Below are 25,063 nucleotides of genomic sequence, written 5' to 3'. Positions count from 1 at the left end.
CCTAGAATTTCTGCAAATCCCTTATGAGGATTAGCCCTTGTGAGACGATTACTGAAAATCACTCCCAAACTAAAAAAGGAGACTTTACACCTACCACTATCTTATTACAGGCCTCTGCAGGTTTGGAAACATAGTGGACTAAGGGTGGATGGCAAAGCCTCTCTTGGCAGTCTCTTGGCCTCTGTCTCCATCACCTTCCACACCTCAGAGAAAGGGATTTTTTGAACATGCAAATCTGATTGTACCCTCTGCTGAGTAGAGTTCCCTAGTGGTTCCCCTGGCTTTCATGAAATTCCGAAGCTTACCCACCTCTTCCTACCTCCTCTCCCATCATTGTCTTTCCCCCTCAGCCTCCTGGAATAATGTTTCATGCCCCACTGCCCAACACAAACCATTTCCTCTTAACACCTTGATGCCCCTGCTGTCTTTCATTAGGCCCCCCTCCTTCGAACCTCAAATTTGGATTTAATTGGAGGGGAAAGCCCGCTCAGAAACCTTGCTCTCTGCTCTCATAGCAGCCTGTGCATACTCTGACATTGCATTTATTACGCTGTATTGATTTATTGACTTGTCTCTCCAGATAGAACACAAATGTATCTTTTCAACAGTTCCATTTTCCCAGCCTGGCACATGTCTTGGGACACAGTATGACACTGTTCAATAAATGCTGAACGAGACAAGGGTGGGGTAGGGTGTGGCTCTAGTCCTAGACAAGACTATACACTGCCCCCTGAAAACTTCTGCTCAACCTCCAGGTTGACAATTATGGATTTGTCATTTCTTGTCCCCACCCTTTTATTTTGGGGCACTGTGGACACTGCACATTTGACTTGGTTAGAGAACAGGTACCTATTTTTAACTTTTAAACATATAGCAGAGTAAGCCAGGTTAACTCCTTTGGGAGCTTTTCCTTGATTCAAATGTAGCCCAAGAGAGCTTAGTGGCATCCCTGGTCCCTCATTCACATGCAGCCACTTTGTGAGCCAAGCAAGATGAAGAGAATGTTACCTCTGCATCTCCGGGGTCCTGAAGAATCGCTGCTTCCATGAACAGGATGGTAACGGGCAGGTCCCCTTCCTTCAGTCTTTTTAAGCCTTCTTCAAATGCTCCAGGCCAGTCCTTGAAGGGATTTTCAGTATGAAAGTAATATCCCTACAACATGGAGAAGGGAACTATGAGATCTATTGATTTATCTCTTCATTCTGATATTCAGTGAGCTCTTTTTGAATTTGAATTTAATTAATTTATTTTAATTATTTAACTTATTTATCACTGTTTTTTCTTCTTCCTGTGAAGGTAGTACATTTTCATTATATAAATTTTGGATGATGATATTTTGTTATTCAATAATATAAAAAGAAACAAAAGTTATCCATCATGCCACAACGTATCACTGCTCTCTTTTGCTCTTTTTGCTTTAGCCATTTCTCCCTGAGATTTAAAAAAATACAGAGTTTTAGATGTATTTTTGCAAAGTGCTACCACTCATTCCTCTGAAATGTTAATGCCACACACTGTACATCTGCTTATGTGCTGTGACTCTTTGGAGGGCTATAAACCATTCTACTATCTACCATTTTCTCTACCTTCCTACTCCTTGAGCCAGTTTTTGTCCTGTGGGGGGCTATATTTGCCCGATTGAGAATGCGTGTTTTAAAGTTATAGGTCTTTTCTTTCAAAAATTTAAATTGTACAGAAGTATAAATAATCCTTTTCTATGAATATATAAATTAAACAAATAAGCTCTTATACAGTCTTGTACCTTAAGTCCCACATAGTTTTAGTTTTTAAAATTATTTGCATTGTGCCAAAACTTATTTAACCAAGGTACTACTGATGGACATTCAGGTTACTTTCAATTTTTTTGTTTTCATAAATAAAGTTACAGTGAAAACTTTGTGCTCAAATCTTTGTCTGCCTATGATTATTACCTTAGGATAGACTTCTAGAGGGATCTATTAGACTAAAGGCTATGAACTATTTTGAGGGCCTTGATATGTGTAACTGAATTGCTTTTGAGATTTGCCCCAGGTTAAACTCTAATTGGAAATATCTGAGGGAAATGATTTGTTGCAACATTACCAGCATAGGTCATCATAATATCCTTCTAATTTGATAGATACAAATAAGCTAGTCTGTTAATGATGCTACTAAGGTTTTGAAATCGGTTAAATGGAGACTTTCATTCTCCATTGTCACTGAGAAAGACAGCCCTCTTTATCTAAGCCACAGGGTATGTCCAGTTTATGTAGTGGTGTTACAGATATGGGGTCCCAGGGGCGAGGAACTCAGGGTCCCAGCCATGCCTCAGGGGCATGAATTATAGCCTAGAGTCTGACGATCTATATCAATGTTTTCTCTTCTTGCTTAGCTTTGATTTCTTTGTGGAAGAGGGTTTTTTTAAAATAAGATAGTTACTCTGATTTTATGAGATTGCCTGGCCTACTGAGGGGCAGAGAATACTGGGGGAAGGAAGACATTTTAATGACTATGTAGATTGAAAATCCTCTAAGATCGAAGACTATTCATCCTCATAATATATTGCTACATAGGCACTCAATAAATATTTGTTGGATTGAAGAGATGGAAGTTATGCAGAACTGAATATTATTGAGACTTCCTCCACCACAAAAAAATCCATAATACACATATATTATATATATACACACATATATATATATATACACACACACACACACACTAGTTTTTCCTTCAGTAAGAAAATTCCATATCTTTTTCTATCCTTCAAGTCCTTTAAATTTATTTCTGAAAAGTGTTCCTCCCCTCTTTGCCAAGTGTTCTTATTTTTTTATTATTTATTTACCTATATTTATTTATTTATTTTTTCACCAAGTGTTTTTAAAAGCATAAACCCAAGGGCAACTGGGACTTCATGGGCAATTTGGCTGGTTGTTGACTAAATTCACACATTTGCTGGGGCTCCTTTCAGGGGAATATGTTAGGCTTGGGAGTTGTCCCTGGGACTTGACCTGGCTGTATGAAGGGTATCTTTTCCACTTAGTTTCTTTGTTAGCTGTGTAAGGACCACCTGTGAAATATAGCCCTAAGCCCCCACCTTACTCCCCTGTCCGCTGATACCATTTCTATTAGCTAATTCACCCGGCTCAATGAATGAGTAACAAAAACCACTGCGAGATTAGTCAGTTCTTGTTCCAACCCACCCTCAATGTCAGTTAGTTCAGTAACTTGCTAACAGTCAAGAGGCAAGCTCTTGGTGGCTGCCAAGCTGTAGTAATTAACATTGATAAAAATAAGGGTATTTCATTCCAGCTTTGCTGTCTTCACACATTGGAGGATTACATTGTTTTCATCCACCAGGATTTCTTCTAGGTCAGACTGACATTAATTTGTCTACTTAATTCTTGACTTTTCTGCAAAATAGTTAATGACTAATTTATAAAAACATGATGCCAAGATGTTGAGAAAGCTGGTCAGCAGATGTAAGAACAGAATCGGTCACCTTCTCACTGGCCGAGATTGTAACTTGGTTCTGAGCTTCTTGGTTCTCTGATATCCAGTTCCTCCGAGCCATTTCTTCCCATTCTGCCTGCATCTTATCCCAAAACTCTGTATCTGACTAGGAGACAGGAAAAATGAAGAGAGATGGATTTAGGACCATGTATGTCACCTGGTTTATTACTAGAAAGAGAGTTTTCCTCATAGATCAGAATGAGTTCTGAGGAGGTATAAGATGTTCAAACTGGCCACATCCAATGATACTCATGGTTGAAGAGCTCCTGAAGGGTACTTAGTACGCAGAGTGTTGAATTGTATTAGTTGTGACTTTCTCCAGCAGGAAAATAGTTACCATCTGAAGGACGAGGGTCATATATACCGAATTCAGCTAAAAATCCATTACTTGAGCTGCTTCAAGTGTGGGCACTGGGCACACATTATAGGAAGGAAGGTTTTAGAGCTGCTCTCAGGATAGGAGGAATTACAGCCATGGCTTTGGGACTGAATGGGCAGTGACCTAGGGAAGCAGCTGACTATGGACAAGGGAAAATAACACTAATTGACCCTATTCTGTGCTAGGCACTGTGCTAAGAAAACACTGAACATAGAGGATTATGGTCACAAAGCTAGGAGTTCATAGGATCAGGACCCCAGTCTGACTTTCAAGCCCATGCTCTATGAGAAACATGGCATCCTGGTGCTAAAAAATGAAAGACATTGGCTTTCAGTGTGAACTTAACTGAGTCCTCTTAGGGAAGGTCTTGTCTATGGCAGGATGATTTTTTGAGAAATATTACTTTGTGTTTTTCTCCTTATAATTTTCCTTTATGTTTTCCAAAAGGGAAATCAGGCCATTTGCTTCCCTTTACTTCAGGGGAGGACTGAAGCAGAAAATTTCTGAAAGATCTGTCCATGGTTGGCTGCTATTTTGGTAAGCCTGAAGAGAGTACTTTGGGAGTCCTGGTATGAGGAAAAAGGGGCAAATATTTTAAAGAATTTAAGAGAGGAAGGGGAACTTCCCAGGGGTGGGAAAGAGAAGTAGGGCGGTGGATTCTGAGATGAGTGGGAAACTGGTGCTTAGCTTTGAGATTTTTCCCTGTGAACTGACCTGACTTCCAAAAGGGTGACAGATGGTCTGACAGGGCAGGCTGACTTCAACTCTGATTCCAACACGGCAGGGATCTAGAAAGTGGATTTCAAGGAACCACTTGTTGGGGCTTGTTTTTGGTTAGCCATCAGTATGATAGACAAGAGGGTAGAGACTCTGCCCTTGATTTCTGGCACCACATAATCCTTCCGTATTTGGTGTCTGAGTCTAAGTTAGTAAGAGAGATGCTTGGAACCTACTTAATTTTCTTTAAAGAAATCAAGGGGAGTTAGTGCTTGAACACCTGAGTCTGGGACCGAGATGCATAATCTTAACTGCAAATCTTGATTTCTAAGATTCTAAGTCTTGTGACTTGTTAACACGCCATCAAAGTTGCCCTTCACCATTCAATCCTTCTAGTCTTACCTTCTACTCTACCCTCATGCCTGGTGTTGGTGGTTCTGTGGTGGAAACTCTTCAAAGTTTGTCTGAATGATAATTATAAGCTTATGGGTATATATGTTCAAGGAAAAAAGGCCAGATCAATGTGCTTAATTCCAGGCTGCTAAATAAATAGTAGGTCTTGTTATTCTCCTTTATTATGTCCACAGTACTCCCTCCTACCACAAGAGCGGTCCTGTCCTTTCAGCAGAGGCCTCCCCTTGACAAAGCCGCAGGGCTGCAAGTACCTTGACAAATTTGTGTCTGAGACTCTAGAAGCACATGGAATGGCCATCACTTATCCAGGTTAAGGTTAGGAATAAAACTCAACGTTTCTTTTTTAGCAAGTCTTTCTAGCAGAATACCAAGGTATGCAAACAGAATGATCTCAGATATACAAAAGTAATGGCTTGATAAAAAATTAGAAAGAAATATGCTGCCATATTAAGAGTAAGTTCTCTTTGAATGAAAGGATGATGGATGGTGTTTTTTCCTGCTTCTTCGTACTTTTCTGCACTTTCTGTATTTTCTATGAGTATGCATTGCTGTTCTAATTTTTTTAAAGGTTCAAAACAACAATAAAACAAAAAGAATTATTTATCCTTTTTTAAAATACCATAAACCTGACTACTTAGATACTGAGGAATTTGGAAAAAATTTTTGAAAAAAATTTTGGAGACTTGTTTTCTGGAATAGCTTTTCACAGATGTAAGTTCAGCTTGTCTGCATAGAAACTAAGATAAGTCTATGGAGTGATTTTAAAGTTTACTGATTTTCCTAATTCTTCTAAATGAAAGAATGAAGATGAGTTCATAACATGTACATCTGGATCACAGAAGCATGCATCACCTTTCCTGCAGTTTCAAATCAGATCTGTGGATGCAGAAATAAGACCACTATTTAAAACAGGACCTCAGTGGAGGTGAGGTTGCCAAGCTCTTATTTAATGAGATACACCAGGACTTACTGTTACCACTTAGAATGAGATCTGCTAATTAAAGTGCACAGCACAGATTCCTTTAATTACAGATGACTACTTTTAGCACAATCAATTCTCATCCAGTCTCAGAATCTAGGTTTCATTCACGTAACTGCAATTAACACTGCTTCTTTTTTCTATTTCTAATCAATTTTAGTGAAACCTGAAGCACACTTGAATTTTAACTTTTGTCAACATGACTGAGGGGGTTTTTATGTATTGATGATTTATTAGCTGTTCTGGGATTTTGTAGATTTTTTTTTTAATACTCTACAGGTAATGAGTTATCTGCTTACACCAGAAATGAGCTACTTGCAATCCATTTTCATTTTTAAAAAATAGCTTTCTGATTATAACAATGGTAGATATTCATAAGAAACTTGGGATATGTGGTAGAGTGGTTAAGAATAGCAGCTCTCTCCTCCTATAGATACGGGAACAAATGTGGCTTCATTACTGATCTTCTGTAAGACCCCTGACTCCTCTAGGTCTCATTTTCCTTATCTTTAAAATGAACATACAATAATTATATTGGTCATTTGTTATGAGGATTAAATGAGAAAATATATCTGTGGCATGAAACACATGGCAAGTGTTCAATAAGTGTTGGTGTGGTTATTAGTGTTTTGGTATCACTGGAAAAAAAAGAATGAAACAAAGAGCGTCTACAACGTCAAAGCACAAATACACATCTATGAGTATCTTGGTGTTTTAATTTGCTGTAAACACATATCTTCTAGATTCCTTCCCTCTCTTTATTTAAATCTTTCCCTCTACCTCATTATTTTAAAATTGGAACAAAGTTAAGAAGACTATGGACAAAACAGTTGTAAAATGATATTTAAGAGGAGTTGTTACAACATGGAGCAGGCCTTGAGTTATACTATTCCTTTATAAATAGTATGATCACAGTGATAGGAAACAACAATATATAACATGTTTGGAAAATAATAACTGTAAAGAAATGCACCAATAGCATTACTTTTACAGGATGCGATTATGAATAAGTGTGCCATCTCCTTTCCTTGTATTTTTTAGCATTTCCCAAATTTTCTATTGCTGACACATTATTTTTGTGAAAAAGTAAGATTTGGTTAAAAAACACTCTTGGGGTGTCTGGGTGGCTCAGTTGGTTAAGTGCCTGAACCTTGATTTTGGCTCAGGGCATGATCTCAGTTTTGAGAGATCAAGTCTTCCTCAGGCTCTGAGTTCAAAAGTCTGCTTGAGATTCTCTATATTCCTTTCCCTCTGCCCCTCCCCCTACTTGCATACGCTCTCTCACTCTCTCTAAATAAATAATTAAAACCTTAAAAAAAAAATTTCTTCTTTTCAATCTCACTTCCTCCATGATGTTTCTCCAAAGACCCTAAACTAGAGGGATCTCTTGCTTCTCTGAGTTCCTCTGAGCTAACACTGTGAGTGGTTAGGAAGAAGAGAGATGTGTGCTAGAAGCTTCTATTATCTGTAAACTTGAATAAGTCGTTTAAACCCATATGTACATTTTTTTTTTTGTCATTTGTAAAGTAAGAAGACTAAATTGGCTAGACAATAGCTCAGGTTTCTTTTCTACTCAGATTGACTCAAAAGATCAGAATAAGTGGGACAGGAAGTGGGCTTCTACCCTATTCACTGATCTCTAAAAATCGTACTTTATAGCATTTTCCCAGGTGTAATATTGACATTTTCCCTTTACTTTTTGATTGTAAAACTAGAGAATAAAAATTTCTATGAGAATCACGGTAAATGAAATACTAATTAAATTAAAATATAAAGAATAAAAAAATAAGCAATTCAATTTAGAATTTGGAAATTTTAAGGAAGAAAAGCATATTGCTACTTCCCACTCACTAGTCTATTTTGGTTATCCTTGAGTTAAAGTAGAGATACTTTCATTTTTGTGGTCAAATGTAATTGTTGAGTAGAAGTATCCTGGAGTTGGGCTGTGAAAGAACTGTTTGATGTGAGATGGTTTGCCCATTGTGCCTGTGAGGAGTCTGACTTTCTTTTTGCTTTGGACATCCATTGATTAACAGTCACTAGATCAAAACATAAACAATCCATTCTCTATATGCAAAAGTAAAGAGAGTAGCCCTTACATGGCAAGCAATGAAAATCACTGTGCAAGTTTGGACCCAATATCTGCCACAACAATTTTTGTCAAAGTGAAATTGTGTGTAGATCAGTTATGGACCTTATTGCCCTGGGATCCAACAGTCCAGGCTAGCAAAAATGGCTGAAACATCCCCACTCACATCTCTTCTTGACTAAAAGCTAATATTATTCAAAGATTCCATGTGGCTGCCCGAAGAACATATTCAACCGGGGGCTGTAAGAATAGACGTTTGGCACCCTATTCAAGAACGGAATAGAATTTCGATTGGTCAGAATTAATGTGAGCTCTGGGTGCGGTTCTGGGTGTCTAACATAGTGATGGTCATGGGCAAGCTGGAGTCTATTCAAGCAAGAGTACATGGGCAAGAGTAACAGTTTATGAAGCAATTCACTGGTTCAGCAAGGTTCAGAGGAGTGGTGGAACTAGGCAAGAAGCCTTAGCCTTGTCTTGCAGCCAGAAGAACTAGGGTGAATGAATGGCGGTTCCTGGGGAACAGATTTTTATCAGATGCCTAAAAATGTAATGGGCTCTTTCCTTTTCAGAAGGATGGATTCCTCAAAATTAGAAGTCTTTTTTTTTTTTTTTTTTTTTTTTTTTTTGAGAGAGAGAAGGGTGAGATGGGAGAGGTGGGGGGTGTAGAAGAGCAGAGGAAAATGGAAAGAGAGAATCTCAAGCAGGCGCCACACCCAGCATGGAGACTGACAAGGGGTGCAATCTCACAACCCTGAGATCATAACCTGAGCCGAAATCAAGAGTCAGACATCTAACCACCTGAGCCACCCAGGTGACCCAACATTAGAATTGGAATGACCAATGTGAGGAGTCCTTATAAAGATAATTCACAGATTAGTTTGACTTGATGAATTTTATAATCTCTTATGACCCCGAATATCAGATTATAACATTATTAATGAGTTGATTCATTGATTCAAACAGGAAGTCTCAAAATTTATAAAATCTCTATGGGATAAGAAATGGTCATGCATGCCCTTTTCTCAATCTAAACAGTACAGGGAAGAAGACTCATGGGCTTTGGTGTCAGGTATAATGGGCCACAACTAGCCTTGTTCGCTGTCAAGAGAACTTCGGCAATTCGCTCTTTAACTTGGTTTCCTCATTTGTAAAATATAAAAAGAGTCTTGTAGAGTGGTCGTGCAGATGAAGGAAAACAATGTATGTAAAGGGCTTAAAACCTGTAACATTAAGAAAGAAGGAATGGGGGGCACCTGGGTCGCTCATTTGGTTAAGCATCTGCCTTTGGCTCAGGTCATGATTCCAGGTCCTGGGATCGAGCCCCGTGTTGGGCTCCCTGCTCAGTGGGCAGTCTGCTTCCCTCTCCCCCATCCCTTCCCCGGCTCATGCTCTCTCAGCCTCTCTCTCAAATAAATAAAATCCTTCAAAAAAAAGAGAAGGAATTGACAGTTTGTGTAATTTCATATTCACAAATGAAAAAAATGACTTTTTAAGATAGAGAGAGGGTGCCATATCATAACCTGTAAACGGTGTGGTTCAGAAGTCTGAAAAACGACACTATTGGTACTAGCACTCAACACAAGATTTTCTGGTTGCCTCTGGGTTAGACATGCTTCCTTGTTTAATGAAACTGGTCATCACAGCTCAAGTTGGCCAGCGCCTGGGCAAACAGCCCAAGGCTTTTGCCAAACAACGTGGTAGCAGGTTGGTTGCAAAATATGGGGAGAAAAAAATGGAATTTATGGGGAGGAGAGGAAAGAGCACCGCACAGGAGGCTGGAAATAATGCATGACTTGAGCAGGATGTCGGACGGCAACCAGAACCATTTCTAACAAAATCTAAGTTATTTTCCTGTTTTTTATCTTCTTCCCAGAGCAAGCCGCAAAGAGAACTAGAGTATTAAAACACAAGGAGCAAAACTTGTTCAAATGGGTAGGGGTCATTTTTGAGAGAGCTTTTAGCATATTCACTAGCAAATGAATGCCTTTATGGAGCCAAAGTTTCGCATAATTATATTCATCGTGGCTCCCGTGGTGTCTGTATTCACTACAGAGAACTGCTCTCCAGGGGGCACTGGACCTGAAGCTTTGGAGACCCAACTGGGGTTTGCTGCTGCTTTGGGAGTAAGGTTTTGTGGGGCCAATTTCTCAGCAGCTGTGTATGTTTTACAGGCCTCCTGACTGCTCCTTGGACAGCTGGAGACTGAGGGCTACAGGGCTACTTTACCATGGGCACAAGGAAGATGGGAGGGCCCTTGGGTTTGACACTTGCTTCACATCCACGTGGGAACAAGTCCTGTGATAGTGTGATAGCCTGTGGATAGTGGTAGAAGTAGTCCTGGCAGGTGGCTTTCTTTTCATAAAAGGCAAGTGTCTAACTTAGGTGTTGATTGACGAGGCATCCACTTCAAAGGTGCTACCTTGAATAACCACATCATGCCACTCACTCTAGATAAAGAGACAGGTTGTTCATTCCCAGCCTTCCCCTCCCTCCATTTTAGAGATCTTGGTTGATTTCAATAATTGACCATTTGGTTGCTTGCTTTTTTCTCTTCCCATGCTTTAAATTCCTGCACTTGTGTTTTAAATTCACCAATAAAGAATGAGCCCTCAAAACCCTAGGCCCCCCCCCACTCTCAACCCCAATAAAATCAGAACCCCAGGCCTGGTCTCTTTCCTCTCTACCCATGACCTCACTGTGTGGCCCCTGTAATTTCCAGGACTTGTAAGAAATACACTTTTCCTTTTCCTGGTGGTTATTGCTGAGAGGACCTTGAAATCATAATAAGAACAAGGGCTGGTCCAGCCACAACACTGGTTCCTTTTTTTTTTTCTTAAAGATTTTATTTATTTATTTGTCAGAAAGAGAGAAAGTGAGAGAGAGAGAGAGAGAGAGAGAGCGTGCACACAGAAGTAGGCAGAATGGCAGGCAGAAGCAGTGAGAGAAACAGGCTCCTTGCCGAGCAAGAAGCCGGATGCAAGACTTGATCCCAGGACTGTGGGATCAGGACCCGAGCCGAAGGCAGTGGCCCAACTAACTGAGCCACCCAGGTGTCCCCACAAAACTGGTTCTTGATAGGTTAAGACCAACACAGGACAATTATGAACAACAGGCAGTGTGATTCAGTTCTAGAGGGGCTTTCTTCTCCTTTAGCCATAGCCACATGTGGTGAAAAGTTACTGAGGAAACTCCCTACTAGCTTTAATAAAAAAAGGTATTAGAAATATTTACTATAACCCAAACTTTTATATATATAATATCTATAACCCAAACTTTCGGGTTTAGTAAATATTTGGTGTTTGTGCTTGCATTATAACAATATTACTGCTAAATAAAAATTTGGTGTTTGTGCTTGCATTATAGCAATATTAAAAGAATAAAACCAAACAAAACACCTGGGTACTACTGTTACTACTGTTGGTAGTGGTGGTTACTATTCTCAAGAAACTCATGCTCTGATGATAAAATAAAAATTGAGGCAACTGTAATTCTAGATAGGGTGAACAAATGATGTAAAAAGAGATGAAATTACTTGCTAAAGTCACACTAATTTTGGTTAATAAAAGAGCCAGAATTCAAGATACTTCATTCTTTCCTTATTTGACAGACTGCATCTTCCAAAATGGCTAAAGCACTATTTCTGGTCCCTCATCCTCTCCAGAACCTTGCCACACTCCATTAAGAGGTGGAGTTCCTTGCCTGTCTTTGAATACTTGCCTTGGCAAATAACAATGCAATGGAAATGACCTGCCGTGGCTTTTGGGGCTAAATCCTACAAGGTGATACAGTTTCTGCCTGCCTCCCCCTCTTCCTCTCAGGATACTCACTCCTGGTATCTAGCTATCCAGATGACTATCTATCTAGCAAGGAAGCTCAGACCACAAAGAAAGGCCACATGCAGGCATTCTGGCTGGCTGTTGCAGCTAAGTTGTCAGATGACTACTGGCATAAGCCATCTGACATGGAAGTGAGAATGCCTTTATTTTATTTATTTATTTATTTTAAAGATTTTATTTTTAAGCAATCTCTACACCCAACGCAGGGCTAGAACCCACAACGCTGAGATCAGGAGTTGCATGCTCCTCTGACTGAGCCAGCCAGGGGCCGTGAGAATGGCTTTGGATTACTCCCACTCCTCAATATCACCATGAGCCATTGAGCCACACTGACACATACCAGAACAAAGATGAACCATCTTCTCTGAGATCTACACAAATTACATATTTTTTGAGCAAATCAAAAATTATTTTTTTTAAGCCATGAGTGTTGGAGTAATTTGTTACACAATCATGGTAACTGGAACATACTTTACGTTCGAAGATTGGAGCACCGAAGAAAGACTAGGTATAGAGAATGGACCTTGAAGGATTGACAGGATAATGATGTATGGTAATATTTCCCCACAGAGTATGCTAGAAACAAAGAGTTCTGTGGTCAAATGAGCTTAAGAAACTGTAGGTTAAAGCAGAGGCTGCAAATTGGTGGCCTATAAGCCGATCTAGCCAAAAGACATTTTTGTCCACTCAAAGTGGATCTAAAATTTTCCATCAAAACCCAGATTTCAACAAGTCAAAACCACAATGAGATATCACCTCACACCAGTCAGAATGGCTAAAATCAACAAGTCAGGAAATGACAGATGCTGGCGAGGATGCGGAGAAAGGGGAACCCTCCTATACTGTTGGTGGGAATGCAAGCTGGTGCAGCCACTTTGGAAAAAAGCATGGAGGTTACTCAAAATGTTGAAAATAGAACTGCCCTATGACCCAGCAATTGCACTACTGGGTATTTACCCTTAAGATACAAACGTAGTGATCCAAAGGGGCACGTGCACCTGAATGTTTATAGCAGCAATGTCCACAATAGCCAAACTATGGAAAGAACCTAGATGTCCATCAACAGATGAATGGATCAAGAAGATGTGGTATATATATACACAATGGAATACTATGCAGCCATCAAAAGAAATGAAATCTTGCCATTTGCGACAACATGGATGGAACTAGAGCATATCATGCTTAGCGAAATAAGTCAAGCGGAGAAAGACAACTATCATATGATCTCCCTGATATGAGGAAGTGGTGATGCAACATGGGGGCTTAAGTGGGTAGAAGAAGAATAAATGAAAGAAGATGGGATTGGGAGGGAGACAAACCATAAGTGACTCTTAATCTCACAAAACAAACTGAGGGTTGCTGGGGGGAGGGGGTTTGGGAGAAGGGGGTGGGATTATGGACATTGGAGAGGGTGTGTGCTTTGGTGAGTGCTATGAAGTGTGTAAACCTGGTGATTCACAGACCTGTACCCCTGGGGATAAAAATATATGTTTAAAAAAAAAAAAGAAGACACCAACCAAAAAACAAAACAAAACAAAAACAAAAACAAAAAAACCCCCCAGATTTCAGATATCTCATGAAGATTTGTTAATATTGGGCCCACAGGACTAGAAGCAGCAACTCACAGGTGATATGTGGTATTTCCACTTCCTTACCGCCATTGCCAGGTCATTATCTTTATCTCCTGGAAGTAACTAGTTTCCAACTTCTGGATGAAAGTGAACATGTTCCTTCCTGCATGACTTCCCAGGCTCTTCATATGCTAATGTGTATTTTAGATCTTTAAATGGGGATATAAACAATAGTCCTTAAATGTGTGCATTCGAACCTCTGAGTGTGCGTCTGTCATTAGGGTTCTCTAGAACATAGCTTGGAAAATGCTGATACAGAGATGGGGCATCTGAAGTTCCACAAAAAGAGAACTCTTTGGTGGGATAAATTTGGTGTATCCTGAGAAACTACCAGGGACAGGAATTTACCACATATAGTTTGTTTTCATGTGATTGTTTCCAGTGAAACTCATCTCCAATTAGCCAGCAGGTTCTCTAACCCTCACATCTGCTGTGTGAATCAGAATTCTTCAAGAATCTGTTGTTTTTGCTCTAGAAAAGGAAATGAAACCCAGAATGTGGAGGGAAGAATTAAAATAATTTTTGCAGGATTTTAAGAAGACAACTCATTTGATGAATTTATTTTGTCAATGCTAACTAACCATTTAAAATGGCTTTGAAATTACATATAATTATGTATACAGATTGGACAAAGACTGGAAGAAACATTAAAAAATGAAAGCAGCTAATTTATTAATGTCATGGGAATTCTGGGTAATTCCTACCCTTTCCTCCCCCAACTTCCTGATTTCCCTTATTGTTGTTGCTTTTTAGAATAACTTAAATGAGAGAAAACCTTTAATAAAGGAATTATTTTTCTGGTGAACAACAACTTTTAAGTTCTATGATTGGTTCAGGGACCATAAAAAATGTAAATATCCTTAGTAATAGAAATAGTGATTAAGAGCAAAAGTTTTGGAGTTACTCTTGATAAGAATCCTAGTCCTATTACTTAATTGTGATGTGACGTTGAACATATGACAAAATCTCTCTATGTCTTGGTTTCTTCACATTAAAATGGTGTTGTTAGAGGAGATGATTGAGAGGCTATGACTGCCAGTGGGCCCTTGAGCTAAACATGGGTCATTAGAGGGTCCCTCACCTTCTCCCCCATCTCTTGGATGTCTGGTCTGCCTACTGTTCCCACAGTGAAAGCTGTTCTGAGGATGCAGCCTTGAGAGGGGAAGGTATTGGGGAGACTATCTGGATGGTGTATATGACTGAACCCAATGAGTATGGTAACATTTGTGTAAACATTTTAAGATTCTGGTGGACAGGTATAGAGATCTCATAATGCAGCCACATAAGACAAGCCTCATATGTAAGTTCCCTTGCTTATTAAACCTGCCACCTACCCATTTGGTGCAGTCTGCCACTTTTCTACCTCTCTCCTTGCCCTCTGTGTTTGGGCCCAGTTTATGAACCAACAAATGGTGAGCCAGCCAGGAGACCCAAGTGACAGGCCTTAGGAAAGCTAGGCATTTGTAGGAAAATCTTGTGTTGGCCGCCGACCTCCATGTGGGCAGAGGTGGCCCATGTGTTAGATGTTTGTGGATCACCATGTGAGTCTCAGGACACCCTGAAAACACCAGCATGTGTGATACACTTGTTTGAGAAACTACACATAGCACACTGTGGCAAAGAAGAAAAATGAGCAGCTGCCCCCATGGACTGGCCTCTCGTGCAGGTGGCTTGTCTGGCCCCTGATGTCCAGCTAGAGGCCGAAGCTTGAGTTAGAAAGTTGAAGAACTGAGGCCACAGAAGGACATGCAGTTGTCAACTATTTTTCTACCTTTGGGGTTGGCAGAGAGGGTGGGAAAGAAAGATAATAGTTTGGAGAACGTAATGGCCAATTTTACAAAGCTCAGAGGGTGCAAGATGCCTTGGGTTAAGATCCAACAGCTTGTGACAAAGCCTGAGAGGGATGCTGAGAGGTGGAAGGAATACCTGGAAATTGAAGAGAGCCAAGAGCAAAGAGGGGGATGCTGTGATTGACAGTGACTACCAACAGCCTTACGCAGGCTGACCCTGAGCACCAAGGGAAATGTAAATAGTAACCACTCTAGGTTTCCAATAATAAAGAACTACACCCCAAAACTCTTAGGAGAAACTTGCATTTTTTTCTCTTCCCTTGAAGTTATAAATCTTATCATGTCCTTGAAAGATAAGTACCCCAGGAAGCAACTAAAGCCCTGCCCATAATTTCCTGAGACCTAAGGAAAAGAAGGGGGAGGGACATTTTTAAAAATACAGATTGCTGTAGAGGCTTCCTTGTTCCAATTCCTGTCCACAACCACCATAAGATTACTAATTAAGGGCACATACAAATCTTAAAAGTCTTCTCTACAAATACTAATGAAAACATTAGCTGTGTGAGTAACTTTCACTTGTTCCATCTGCCAGAGACACACCAGATTGAATTGTTTTAGAAACCAGTGAATTTTACATCATACCAGATTAATAGCTAGTTTTGGAATGAAAGCTATGGGATCTCTGTTCGCATATGTTATGTTTGCCCATAGATATATATTACTTATGTGATGTTTTTCTTCCTCCAGAGATTATGAACAAAATTAATTTGCAAAATATCTCTATTTAATTGGCTTAAAGAAAAGTAAGTTTTGGAGCTCCTGGGTGGCTCATTCAGTTAAGCATACGCCTTCAGCTCAGGTCATGATCCCAGGGTCCTGGGATTGAGCCCCACGTCAGGCTCCCTGCTCAGAAACTAAAGCTTAGTTTCTTTCATCTGTTAAAAGGAAAAAGTTTTCTTGGACTATTAGTTTATTCTTGATGAGATGATGCTCTTTACTTTTTAAGTAATCTGCCTAGAAAACAAGATTCTAGAAAACAAAATTCATTGTCCCTTTGGTTAAATTGATAATTAAGTTTGTTTCACAGTGACCTTTTCAATCAAGTGTTTAAAACCTTTTGATATTTTTAACAACGTTCATCAAAATCAAATTTAATATTTATTTATTTGTCCAAAATAAAATCTATTTATTTATTTATTTATTTATTTTTAAGATTTTATTAATTTATTTGACAGAGAGACAGACAGTGAGGGAGGGAGCACAAGCAGGGGGAGTGGGAGAGGGAGAAGCAGGCTCTCTGCTGAGCAGGCAGCCCCATGTGGGGCTCAATCCCAGGACCCTGGGATCATGACGTGAACCAAAGGCAGATGTTTAACCACTGAGCCACCCAGGCGGCCCCAAAATCAAATTTTAAGTGACGGCTTGTGGACCTTGTCCTAACTTTGAGATTTTTCAGATCCCGGAGCATCTCAAAAGATATGTTCTCTCTCCTTATACAGCAAAGCTATTAAACTAATTAGGCTTATTTGATACATTAACTTAAAAAGGATGCATTATTAGATAAACTTTCCTTAGGGTATATTTATATAGAATTCCTGAAAATCTGATACATCCTGATATAATGTTATCAGTCATAATTTTGAAATGTATGTCGCAGAAATAACCAAATTTCCTTGTCAATTGCATTATAGTGAACGCTCATCAGATCTTTAACTATGGCCATTTTAAAAGTCTTTTGTAACTTAAAGGCAGTTATTTTACTCTGATGTTTTTGTAAATATCTTCCTGCAAAAGTGCTTTATCTTCAAAAAGATTTTTGGAAAAGATTGACAAGTACAGAGTTCTAATAACTAAGACCTATTTACCTTCATGTGGGAGAGATAATAATGGACCTTTTAAGTGCTTCCCTAAGGCTACATGCAAAGCTTCTTGCTATGTCATGGGATGGTAGGCCAAAACCTGTGACTGTTCTTCCCCACATCAATATAATAGGCCCACTACACTGATAATATAATATTTACTTATGAAGAGTTGTCTCTGTTGTGGGACAGCCTTTAGGCTTTGCTGGAACATCTGCGAGGGAAAGACAGGCAGTAAACATCTGGAAAATTCAAAGCCCACGTGTTGCTGTAAAGTTTCTGGAAACTGGTTGTATAAGACACACATTATTCCAAAAGCTGTGATTGACAAGACGCAAGCCTACCTAACCCTCCAAAACAGGAGAGAGATGAAAACCTTTGTAGGGATATTAGGGTTTTGGCAGACTTTTATTCCCACCTGGCATAGCGCCTCTGCCTTTTATACCACCAGATAAAGAAAAGGATACATACGGAACTGGGAATCAGAACAAGTCACCTTTGAGAAGGCAAAGATACTCATAAAGCAGGTGAAATCTCTAGACATTTCCCACACAGGGCTACCACTTAAATTAGATGTGTCTGTGATTCCAGAAGGTATGGGTTGGGCAATATGACAGAGACAACAGGGGGAGAGAATACCCCTAAAATTTTTGCCCCAGCTCTGGAAGGGGAGATAAACCTGATGTACCCATAGAGCTCATAGCAGTGTACACAGCGCTCCCTCAGGTCGAGCCTCTCACAGAGGAACAGCATATTGTGGTAAGAACGTCCCTTCCTACCAAGGGGTGAATTAAAAATATGTTTCCCATTTTGACTAGATGGTTTTCCTATTTGCAGCAGAGGAGTGCCTTGTCTGCCTGGCACTATCTCTAGAAATGCAGGGGCTGCTGGGTTTTGTAGGTATGCAGAGCCTCTAGATGCCCTGCCCCAATTCCTGTGAGGCCCCTATGGCCTGTAGAGAGAGAGCAGGGGATATTCTCATTGATGCCTGGTATACAGATGCCTAGAAGCAAGAATGAATCACAGCATCCAGTGAGCTGAACTTGGGAGTGTTCTGGCTGGTGATCACTCATGAGCCCTGGCTGTTAACCCATTACACTTACAGTTGAATGGTTCTAAAGGGATTAACCCCATGGCTCAGACAATCAGAAACCAAAGGATAGATGGCCATGAATAAGCCCTTGTGTGGTCAAGATATATGGAAAGACATTTGAGTTTATCTGCAAGAGCGTGAGGCTGTCTTCACTATTATCCATGTACTAATCATAAGGCATTGATCCCCACTGGAAATCAGGAAGCTGATGCCCTAGCCTGGGCACAAGTGATAACAACTGACTTCTTTCTTTCTTTCTTTTTTTTTTTTTTTTTTAGATTTATTTATTTACTTGAGAGGGGTGGGGAGAGACAGAGGGGGAGAGAGAGAGAGAATCTTTAAACAGACTCTGTGTTGAGTGTAGAGCCCGATACGGGGCTTGATCCCACTACCCTGACTGAGATCACGACCTGAGCTAAAACCAAGAGTCAGATGCTTAACCAACTGTACCACTCAGGCACCCCACAGCGGTCTCTTTAGTAGATAGGAAAGACTAGATGCATAGAAAAAATGGCCACTACAGTGCCCAGGTGGAATGACAGATTGTCAAGGATGCAGGATTGCTTTTGAAATACACTGACTTGGTTAATGCATTAAGAGCATATCTCTTGTGTCTAAATAATGCCCAAGGCAGTTGCCAGAGAAGTCTGGGGCCATCCACAGGAGTTCCTAACCTGTAAAAGACTGGCAAATTGATTATACTTGTTCCCTCCCTTAGAGGGAGGGTTCTAAATATGTCTTGGTTTATGGGAACACTGCCTCTGGCCTAACCCAAGTTTTCCCATCGCTGTGCAAACCAGGCTGCCACCATTAGGGAATTAGAAAAGCTGAATACCATGTACAGATACCCTTGTTGAAAAGACAGTGATCAGGGGTCACATTTCCAAGGCGATAATATGCAAGACTGAGCACAAGAATGACTTTGAACAGATAGGTCCCATGTCCCCTATAACCCACAAGTGGTAGAGTTAATGGAAAGGAAAAATAAAATATTAAAGCAATAGGTTAAATTACTTATAGGTAAAGCTATCTTAGGTGGGTAGACTAAAGTACTGTTCCAGGCTTTAATTCATTTGAATGATCAACCAGTAGGGCCTGTTGCCCTCTGTGTCAAAATGGGGACCCTGATGCTATAAAGATATAAAAGTCATGAGAAACAACTATTTTCCTGACTTTCACCATCAATCAATGTGCTCTACTACCCAGAAAGGTGTCATCTATTGGACTTTACAAAGTCTCACTAGAATGGGTAAATGACTTGGCACCCCTCCACTGGGCTGTCCTGTTATAGGATGAACCTGTTGAAATGCCCTATACCTGGGATGGAACATGCATCATTGGAAGAGGGGAAAAAATGGGGGTTCTGGTCTAGTATATCCCACCCCAGTCTACCTTCTCATGCCTGACAGTGCTGTCTCCCTTGGCCAACAATGATGGTATGTATAGATGGGTCAAGTTCCTAAAGCTATCAACCTCCCTCTTCTCAAAGCCAGGTAGAGAGGTTCTGTTTTCCACTGATAAAACCATATGTTTGCCTTCTTTTTTCCTTCATTGGTCTGGAGGACACTACAGCACACACAGAAACTCTTATAAATTCATCCAACAAGACTTAAATGATAGCTAGTAAAGCCTGTCCTTAATAAATACTGAAATGTCTCTAGTGAAAAAAAGCTGTCCTCCAAAATAAGAGAGCTTTGGGAATTATTACTGCTTTATAGAGAGACACCTGTGCCACTATCTAAAGAAAACGTTATGTGTTCCTACCTGATGAGCCTAGTATACATCATCTTTATGAAATCACATAAAAACACAAAGGAATGCCCTGAGTGAGACAAACCCCAGTCTAGAGGACTTACTGATTTACTATCAGGGTTTTGGATCATGAGGCTATTGATGAAGAAAACTATTACTTATTTGGGGAATCATCTTTATCTATTTTCTTTTACATGTGGCTATATTGTTACTATAGTATCTGTCTCCAGCGCAGCCAGACAACCCCAAATAAGTCACCTCCATGTCACCCCTTGCTGACCACCCAGGTCAGCAGAAGAGGGGGCACATACGATTGTGAGAGCCCATCAGGAGAGAGATAAAACCTTACGAGGGGTCATTAAGAGGAGGCGACCACTGGTTAACCCTTGAGTTATAGGACCTGGGCAATTGGAGGCTCTTTATCCCTTCCTTTGTCCTTGGCATGTAACTTCTGCCTACAGCTCCCACCATGGGAGCCACTTTCAAAGATATAGCTCTTAGATAGTAAGGTTTGACTGCAACCTTCTGCACTGAATATGTCACGGAACCCAGTTAGGCTCTGTAGAAAAACTTTTCACATTTGGCAGGAGCGTGTGGAGATCTATTCATCTTGCTGCCCACGACAAGCCCTGGAACAAAGTTGCTTTGCTTCTTAAACCTGACGCCTATCAATCTAGAGTGCTCTGCCTCATTTTTCAGCCTCTCCTTGCTCTCCATGGAGTCATGCTCAGCTGATAGGGCTGCCATGAGAACTGAGTGAAATGACAAATGGCCCTAGGACATAGAGCCCAGCAGGGATAACACTTATAGCTGCAACTAAAGCAACCTGAGAATGTCTGAGCATGGAAACAGGTTCTTTCCTCTTCCCATTTCCTTAGCTTGAGGGCAAGGCAACCAGGACATTGGTTTAGGAGCCATTCCTTTGTAACTTTTTCCCCTGGTGATAAAGAATTTAGCTTGCTAGGTCTAATAACCATGTAGACACCACCCTCCATGTTGAAAATCTTCCTCCTCTCTCCCTTTAGGGATATTTAAGGAAAAAAAAATTGGGTCAGTTGTTTTTGCAAAGTCAGATTAAAAAAATCCCTGGTATCACATTGATCAGACTGTACTGATATTTAGGCTTTTTTTCCTTTTTTCTTTTTGACTACCTGATTGTTACAATGGTTGACCAGGTGTGAAGAGAGTCTAGATCTGGTCTGTTATCTGAGAGTATTGGGGAAGAAGATGGTTGAAGCTGTTTTCTTTGACACTGGAATCAAACTAGCTGACTCAGTGGTCAGGCAAAGATTCTGAAAAGCCACCAGGAGCTCCCCGGCCCTGGATCAGGTGCTGGTATCTCATGGGAAAGGGAATGTGCTCATGCTACCTTGAGCTAAGATCCAGATGTTCATAGCTACTGTGGAGCTAGGTAGTTTCTGCTATGCCCACTAATGCCTCAGAAAAATTCCAGATGGTCAAAATCATCACACATTCTCCTTGTGTACTGATTTATTGGCCTGTGAGGATTAATTTGGATGGAACTGGAGAAATATTTTCTCTGCCAAGGATACTAGGCATTGAATCTAGTTTCTTGGCAGTGGCTGCCTAATTCCCAGTATCAAAACACAGAAGAGAAACCCAATATAATGGCAGGCCAGAGACTCCACCGGCTCAGGGAAAAAACCCACTGTTGGAACATTCTTTTCTACAGAACCTAACAGAAAATGGAAAGGAGGCTATGGATGGATTGACCTTCCTCTATTTTCAATTATTAGACTGTACTGGCAAAATTTGCTGACTTTAACAAATGACATAGACCTGCATTGGTTTTGGAGCTATGTTATAATTAGAAACACGTTTTGAAAGGCTGGATGCAATATTTTTAAAAAGAAATACTTAGATGTACAAGAGAGTAGTGCTTTTCCAAAGTCTTTATAAAATGGATTTTTTTCATATAGAATCTTTTAAAGTATTTCATAAAATTTGAAGGGTAGTATTTTCTCAAAATAATTTATTCTATATACTTACACATTTAGTACACTCAGCAAAATTATCAACAAGCCTACCATGTAACAGGCAATATTCTAGTCACCAGGGTATAGCAGTAAACAAGACAGATGCTGATCCTGCCTGGAATGTGCAGTGTGGTGGGCAATCCAGTCCTGGAAGAAAGGGTATTCTGGGAGCAAAGAAGAGGGGAACCCAACCTAGACTTGGGAGTTTGATGATCTTCCTAGACGCAGAGAAAGCCAAGTGAGACTCTAAGGATGAACAGAAGTTAGCCAGGTAATGGTGTGAGGAAAGAACATTTCTGCTAGGAAGAATAGCATGTGCCAAGGCTCACAGGAAGATTACATGGCCTATTCTGGGAACTGATGATTATTATGATGCCAGTGTAGACATCAAGAGGTTGTAGAGACAAAAATGGTTCAGACCATGAAGGACCTTATAAGGCTAGGTCAATGAGTTTGGACTATATTCTAAGGGTAAATGAAAACCCATTACTTAGTTCTGTATTTAAAAATATTATTCTGACTGAAATGAAAATAATGGCATAAGTAGGGCATTCTATCCACTTTGGAGGCAACAAGGCAAGTTACTTGGCTGTTAGAGTTTTCCGTATAAGAGATGATGGTGCCTGGAATAGAGTGTTGGAGTGGAGGTGGTGACAAATGGGTGGATTTGAGAGCTAGAACAGGAAAGGTGAAGCAGGGTCATGGTGAAGACCTCAGATCTGGGTATGTTCAGCCTGAAGTACTTCTGGTGTATGTTTGAGCACAGATGTTGAGTAGGCTCTTGGCTACATGGCTTTGGTCTCAAGAAGAAAATCACAGCCAGAGCTATGGACTAGAATGTGACTAGAATGTGACTAGAATCACATGAAGGGGTGTGCTGAGCCAATGTGTCAGGAGGGAGTACAGGCTGTCCGACATTGTGCTCTGGGGAACATCAATAAGGAATAGACGGAGGAGGAAGAACTCATTGCAGAGAAACTCCAAAGGAAGAGAATCCTGAAGTGAGAAAAGTGTGTACCAGTGTGGAGTATTGTGGCTGCAGCACCCCTATGAGCATGAACATCAATAGAGATGTGATGTTTTTGTCCACAGCAACATCCATGGGATAGAGGTAGAGGCCATGTTGCCATGGATCGAGGACACATGAGAATAAAAAGACACTGTCATACACTATAACCGTAAATACAACCATCTTTGGAGTGTTTGTGGAGTTACTGAACGGGTATCTGAAGTATCTGAATAAATCTCATCTTCATTTAACTGGCTCTTCCCCCTCCAATTTCATGCTTTTACCCCTACCTACCCACTTTCCAATCTATTTACCTATCTAATCTTTAACTGATAAGCCAAATGTCTTATTTGAACCTTAGCCAAGGCTAGGAATATGAGTAGGTAAGGAAAGGAATAGCTATGTTTTCTTTTCCTGTTTATTGTCTCATAGAATCTGAGCATTGCTTCAGGAAGGAAGAGGCCTTAGGAGCATCTCTCCTAAGATGAATTGTGGGGCTGGGGCAGAAAAGAGATAAACTAGGAGGCTTTTGCAATAATCTGGGTTGAGACCAGGGTGATTGCAACAAAAACAGAGAAAAGAGTTAACTGAGATTTTCTCATTGAAGAAATAAGAGGATTTAGTGACAAAACTGAATTGCTTCTTACAATGCTGTCACCTTGATTATGTATGACTTTTACGGAGCTTTCAAGTGCATTAATTTATTTGACCTTCATAAGTGAGTTTTCCAAGGTCACCAGATAGTTAATAACTGAACCAGGCCCAGACCCACACCTCCTAATTCCTGCTCTTTATACCCTTTTCATTAATGCAGCCTTGATTCCATCGTCCCACTCTGCAGCTCTAACCTATCCTTAGCTTTAAGAATCAATCAATGTTGTTGCTTGGCAAATATTATCTTGGTAGGAGGAAAGAGCAGAACAGAGCCCTTCTGCTTGTCTCCTGTCACTTAATTTTCTGAGACAAACCAAGTTCATTCTGTTTAGAAATACAAGGTCATTGATACTGCTCTCAGCTTCTTTTTTTATCAGGAATGAAGGCAACTTGAGTGGAATGTTAAAATGGGAGACTTTCAGTTTAAAGGTTGGCTTCAGTTCCAAAAAAAGGAAAAAGGAAAGGAAAAAGAATGAAAATAGGTCCCTGACTCTCTCTCTCTCTCTCTCTCTCTCTATATATATATATATATATATATATATATAGGATTTGTTAAAAGAATGGTATATATGTATACATATTTCCAACATTTTGCCTGTACCCCTTATAAAAGGACTAATGTTGAAGATGCCAGAGAGGAGCATTTCTAGGCAGTGAGTGGTCAAGGATGTGTGTTTCTTATGACCAGGTTTGAACCACCAAGAGGTGAGCCAACCCTGAGTTACTCAATATTCTACCCAAGAGGACTTCCTGGATAGGAGAGGATTAGTGACCTTCTCAATGGCATCAAAGTTGGATCTTCCCAGCAGGAATCTCTGAGAGACCCACAAAAGCAGAACATGAAAGAGTATACTCATGTTACACATCCCATTGAGCCCAGAGAGTGCTTATGCCAGGCTATGATTATACCTGACACCTAGGGCTGGGTTCCTTCTCCTACTCCTCACTGTTCTAGTCCTGCCTTGGAGAGCTCAGGAGCTGTGACTAGTGAGTAGAGTGAGCAGAAGTGGAGCCAGGAGACAGAAGGCCCACCTGGTAACTTCCTAACAATGGAAGATCAGGCCTACTGGTGTCCTAGCTTGGGGAGGAGAGAAGCTCTAAATTGTGAATATGGAAAGAGTCATATAATTAGTATAGAGAACTATATATCTTAGTTATGGAAATAACACTACTTTTGGGGATGAGATCATCTGGAGGACTTTTTATTATCTTAGAGTGACTGGAAAAGCTATAGGTTGAATTGTGTTTTCCCAAAAGATATGGTATAGTTAGTTGTAATCTCTGTCTCTGGTATCTTATTTGAATGTGATCTTATTTGAAAATAGGGTCTTTATAGATTTAATCCAGTTTAGATGAGGTTCTTACAGTGGGT

The 25,063-nt window shown here is 40.3% G+C and overlaps 1 protein-coding gene across 8 annotated transcripts in view; it reads right to left on the bottom strand.

Moving 5' to 3' along the window:
• Positions 1 to 25,063, bottom strand: part of PEX5L (peroxisomal biogenesis factor 5 like) — a 226,426-nt gene that overhangs the window by 17,200 nt on the left and 184,163 nt on the right. For 7 of the 8 annotated variants that reach the window (XM_059391486.1, XM_059391484.1, XM_059391483.1 and 4 more), the window contains 2 exons: positions 3,482 to 3,598; positions 1,009 to 1,152 (listed from right to left, as the gene is read on the bottom strand). In XM_059391486.1, coding sequence (XP_059247469.1) covers positions 1,009 to 1,152; positions 3,482 to 3,598 — 261 coding nt within the window. The remainder of the gene's footprint in view (positions 1 to 1,008; positions 1,153 to 3,481; positions 3,599 to 25,063) is intronic. The other variant, XM_059391482.1, reaches the window with a different exon arrangement.

This window comes from Mustela nigripes, chromosome 2 (genome assembly GCF_022355385.1).
Source record: "Mustela nigripes isolate SB6536 chromosome 2, MUSNIG.SB6536, whole genome shotgun sequence".
Classification (NCBI taxonomy): domain Eukaryota; kingdom Metazoa; phylum Chordata; class Mammalia; order Carnivora; family Mustelidae; genus Mustela; species Mustela nigripes.
This window is presented reverse-complemented; position numbering and strand designations above follow the sequence as displayed.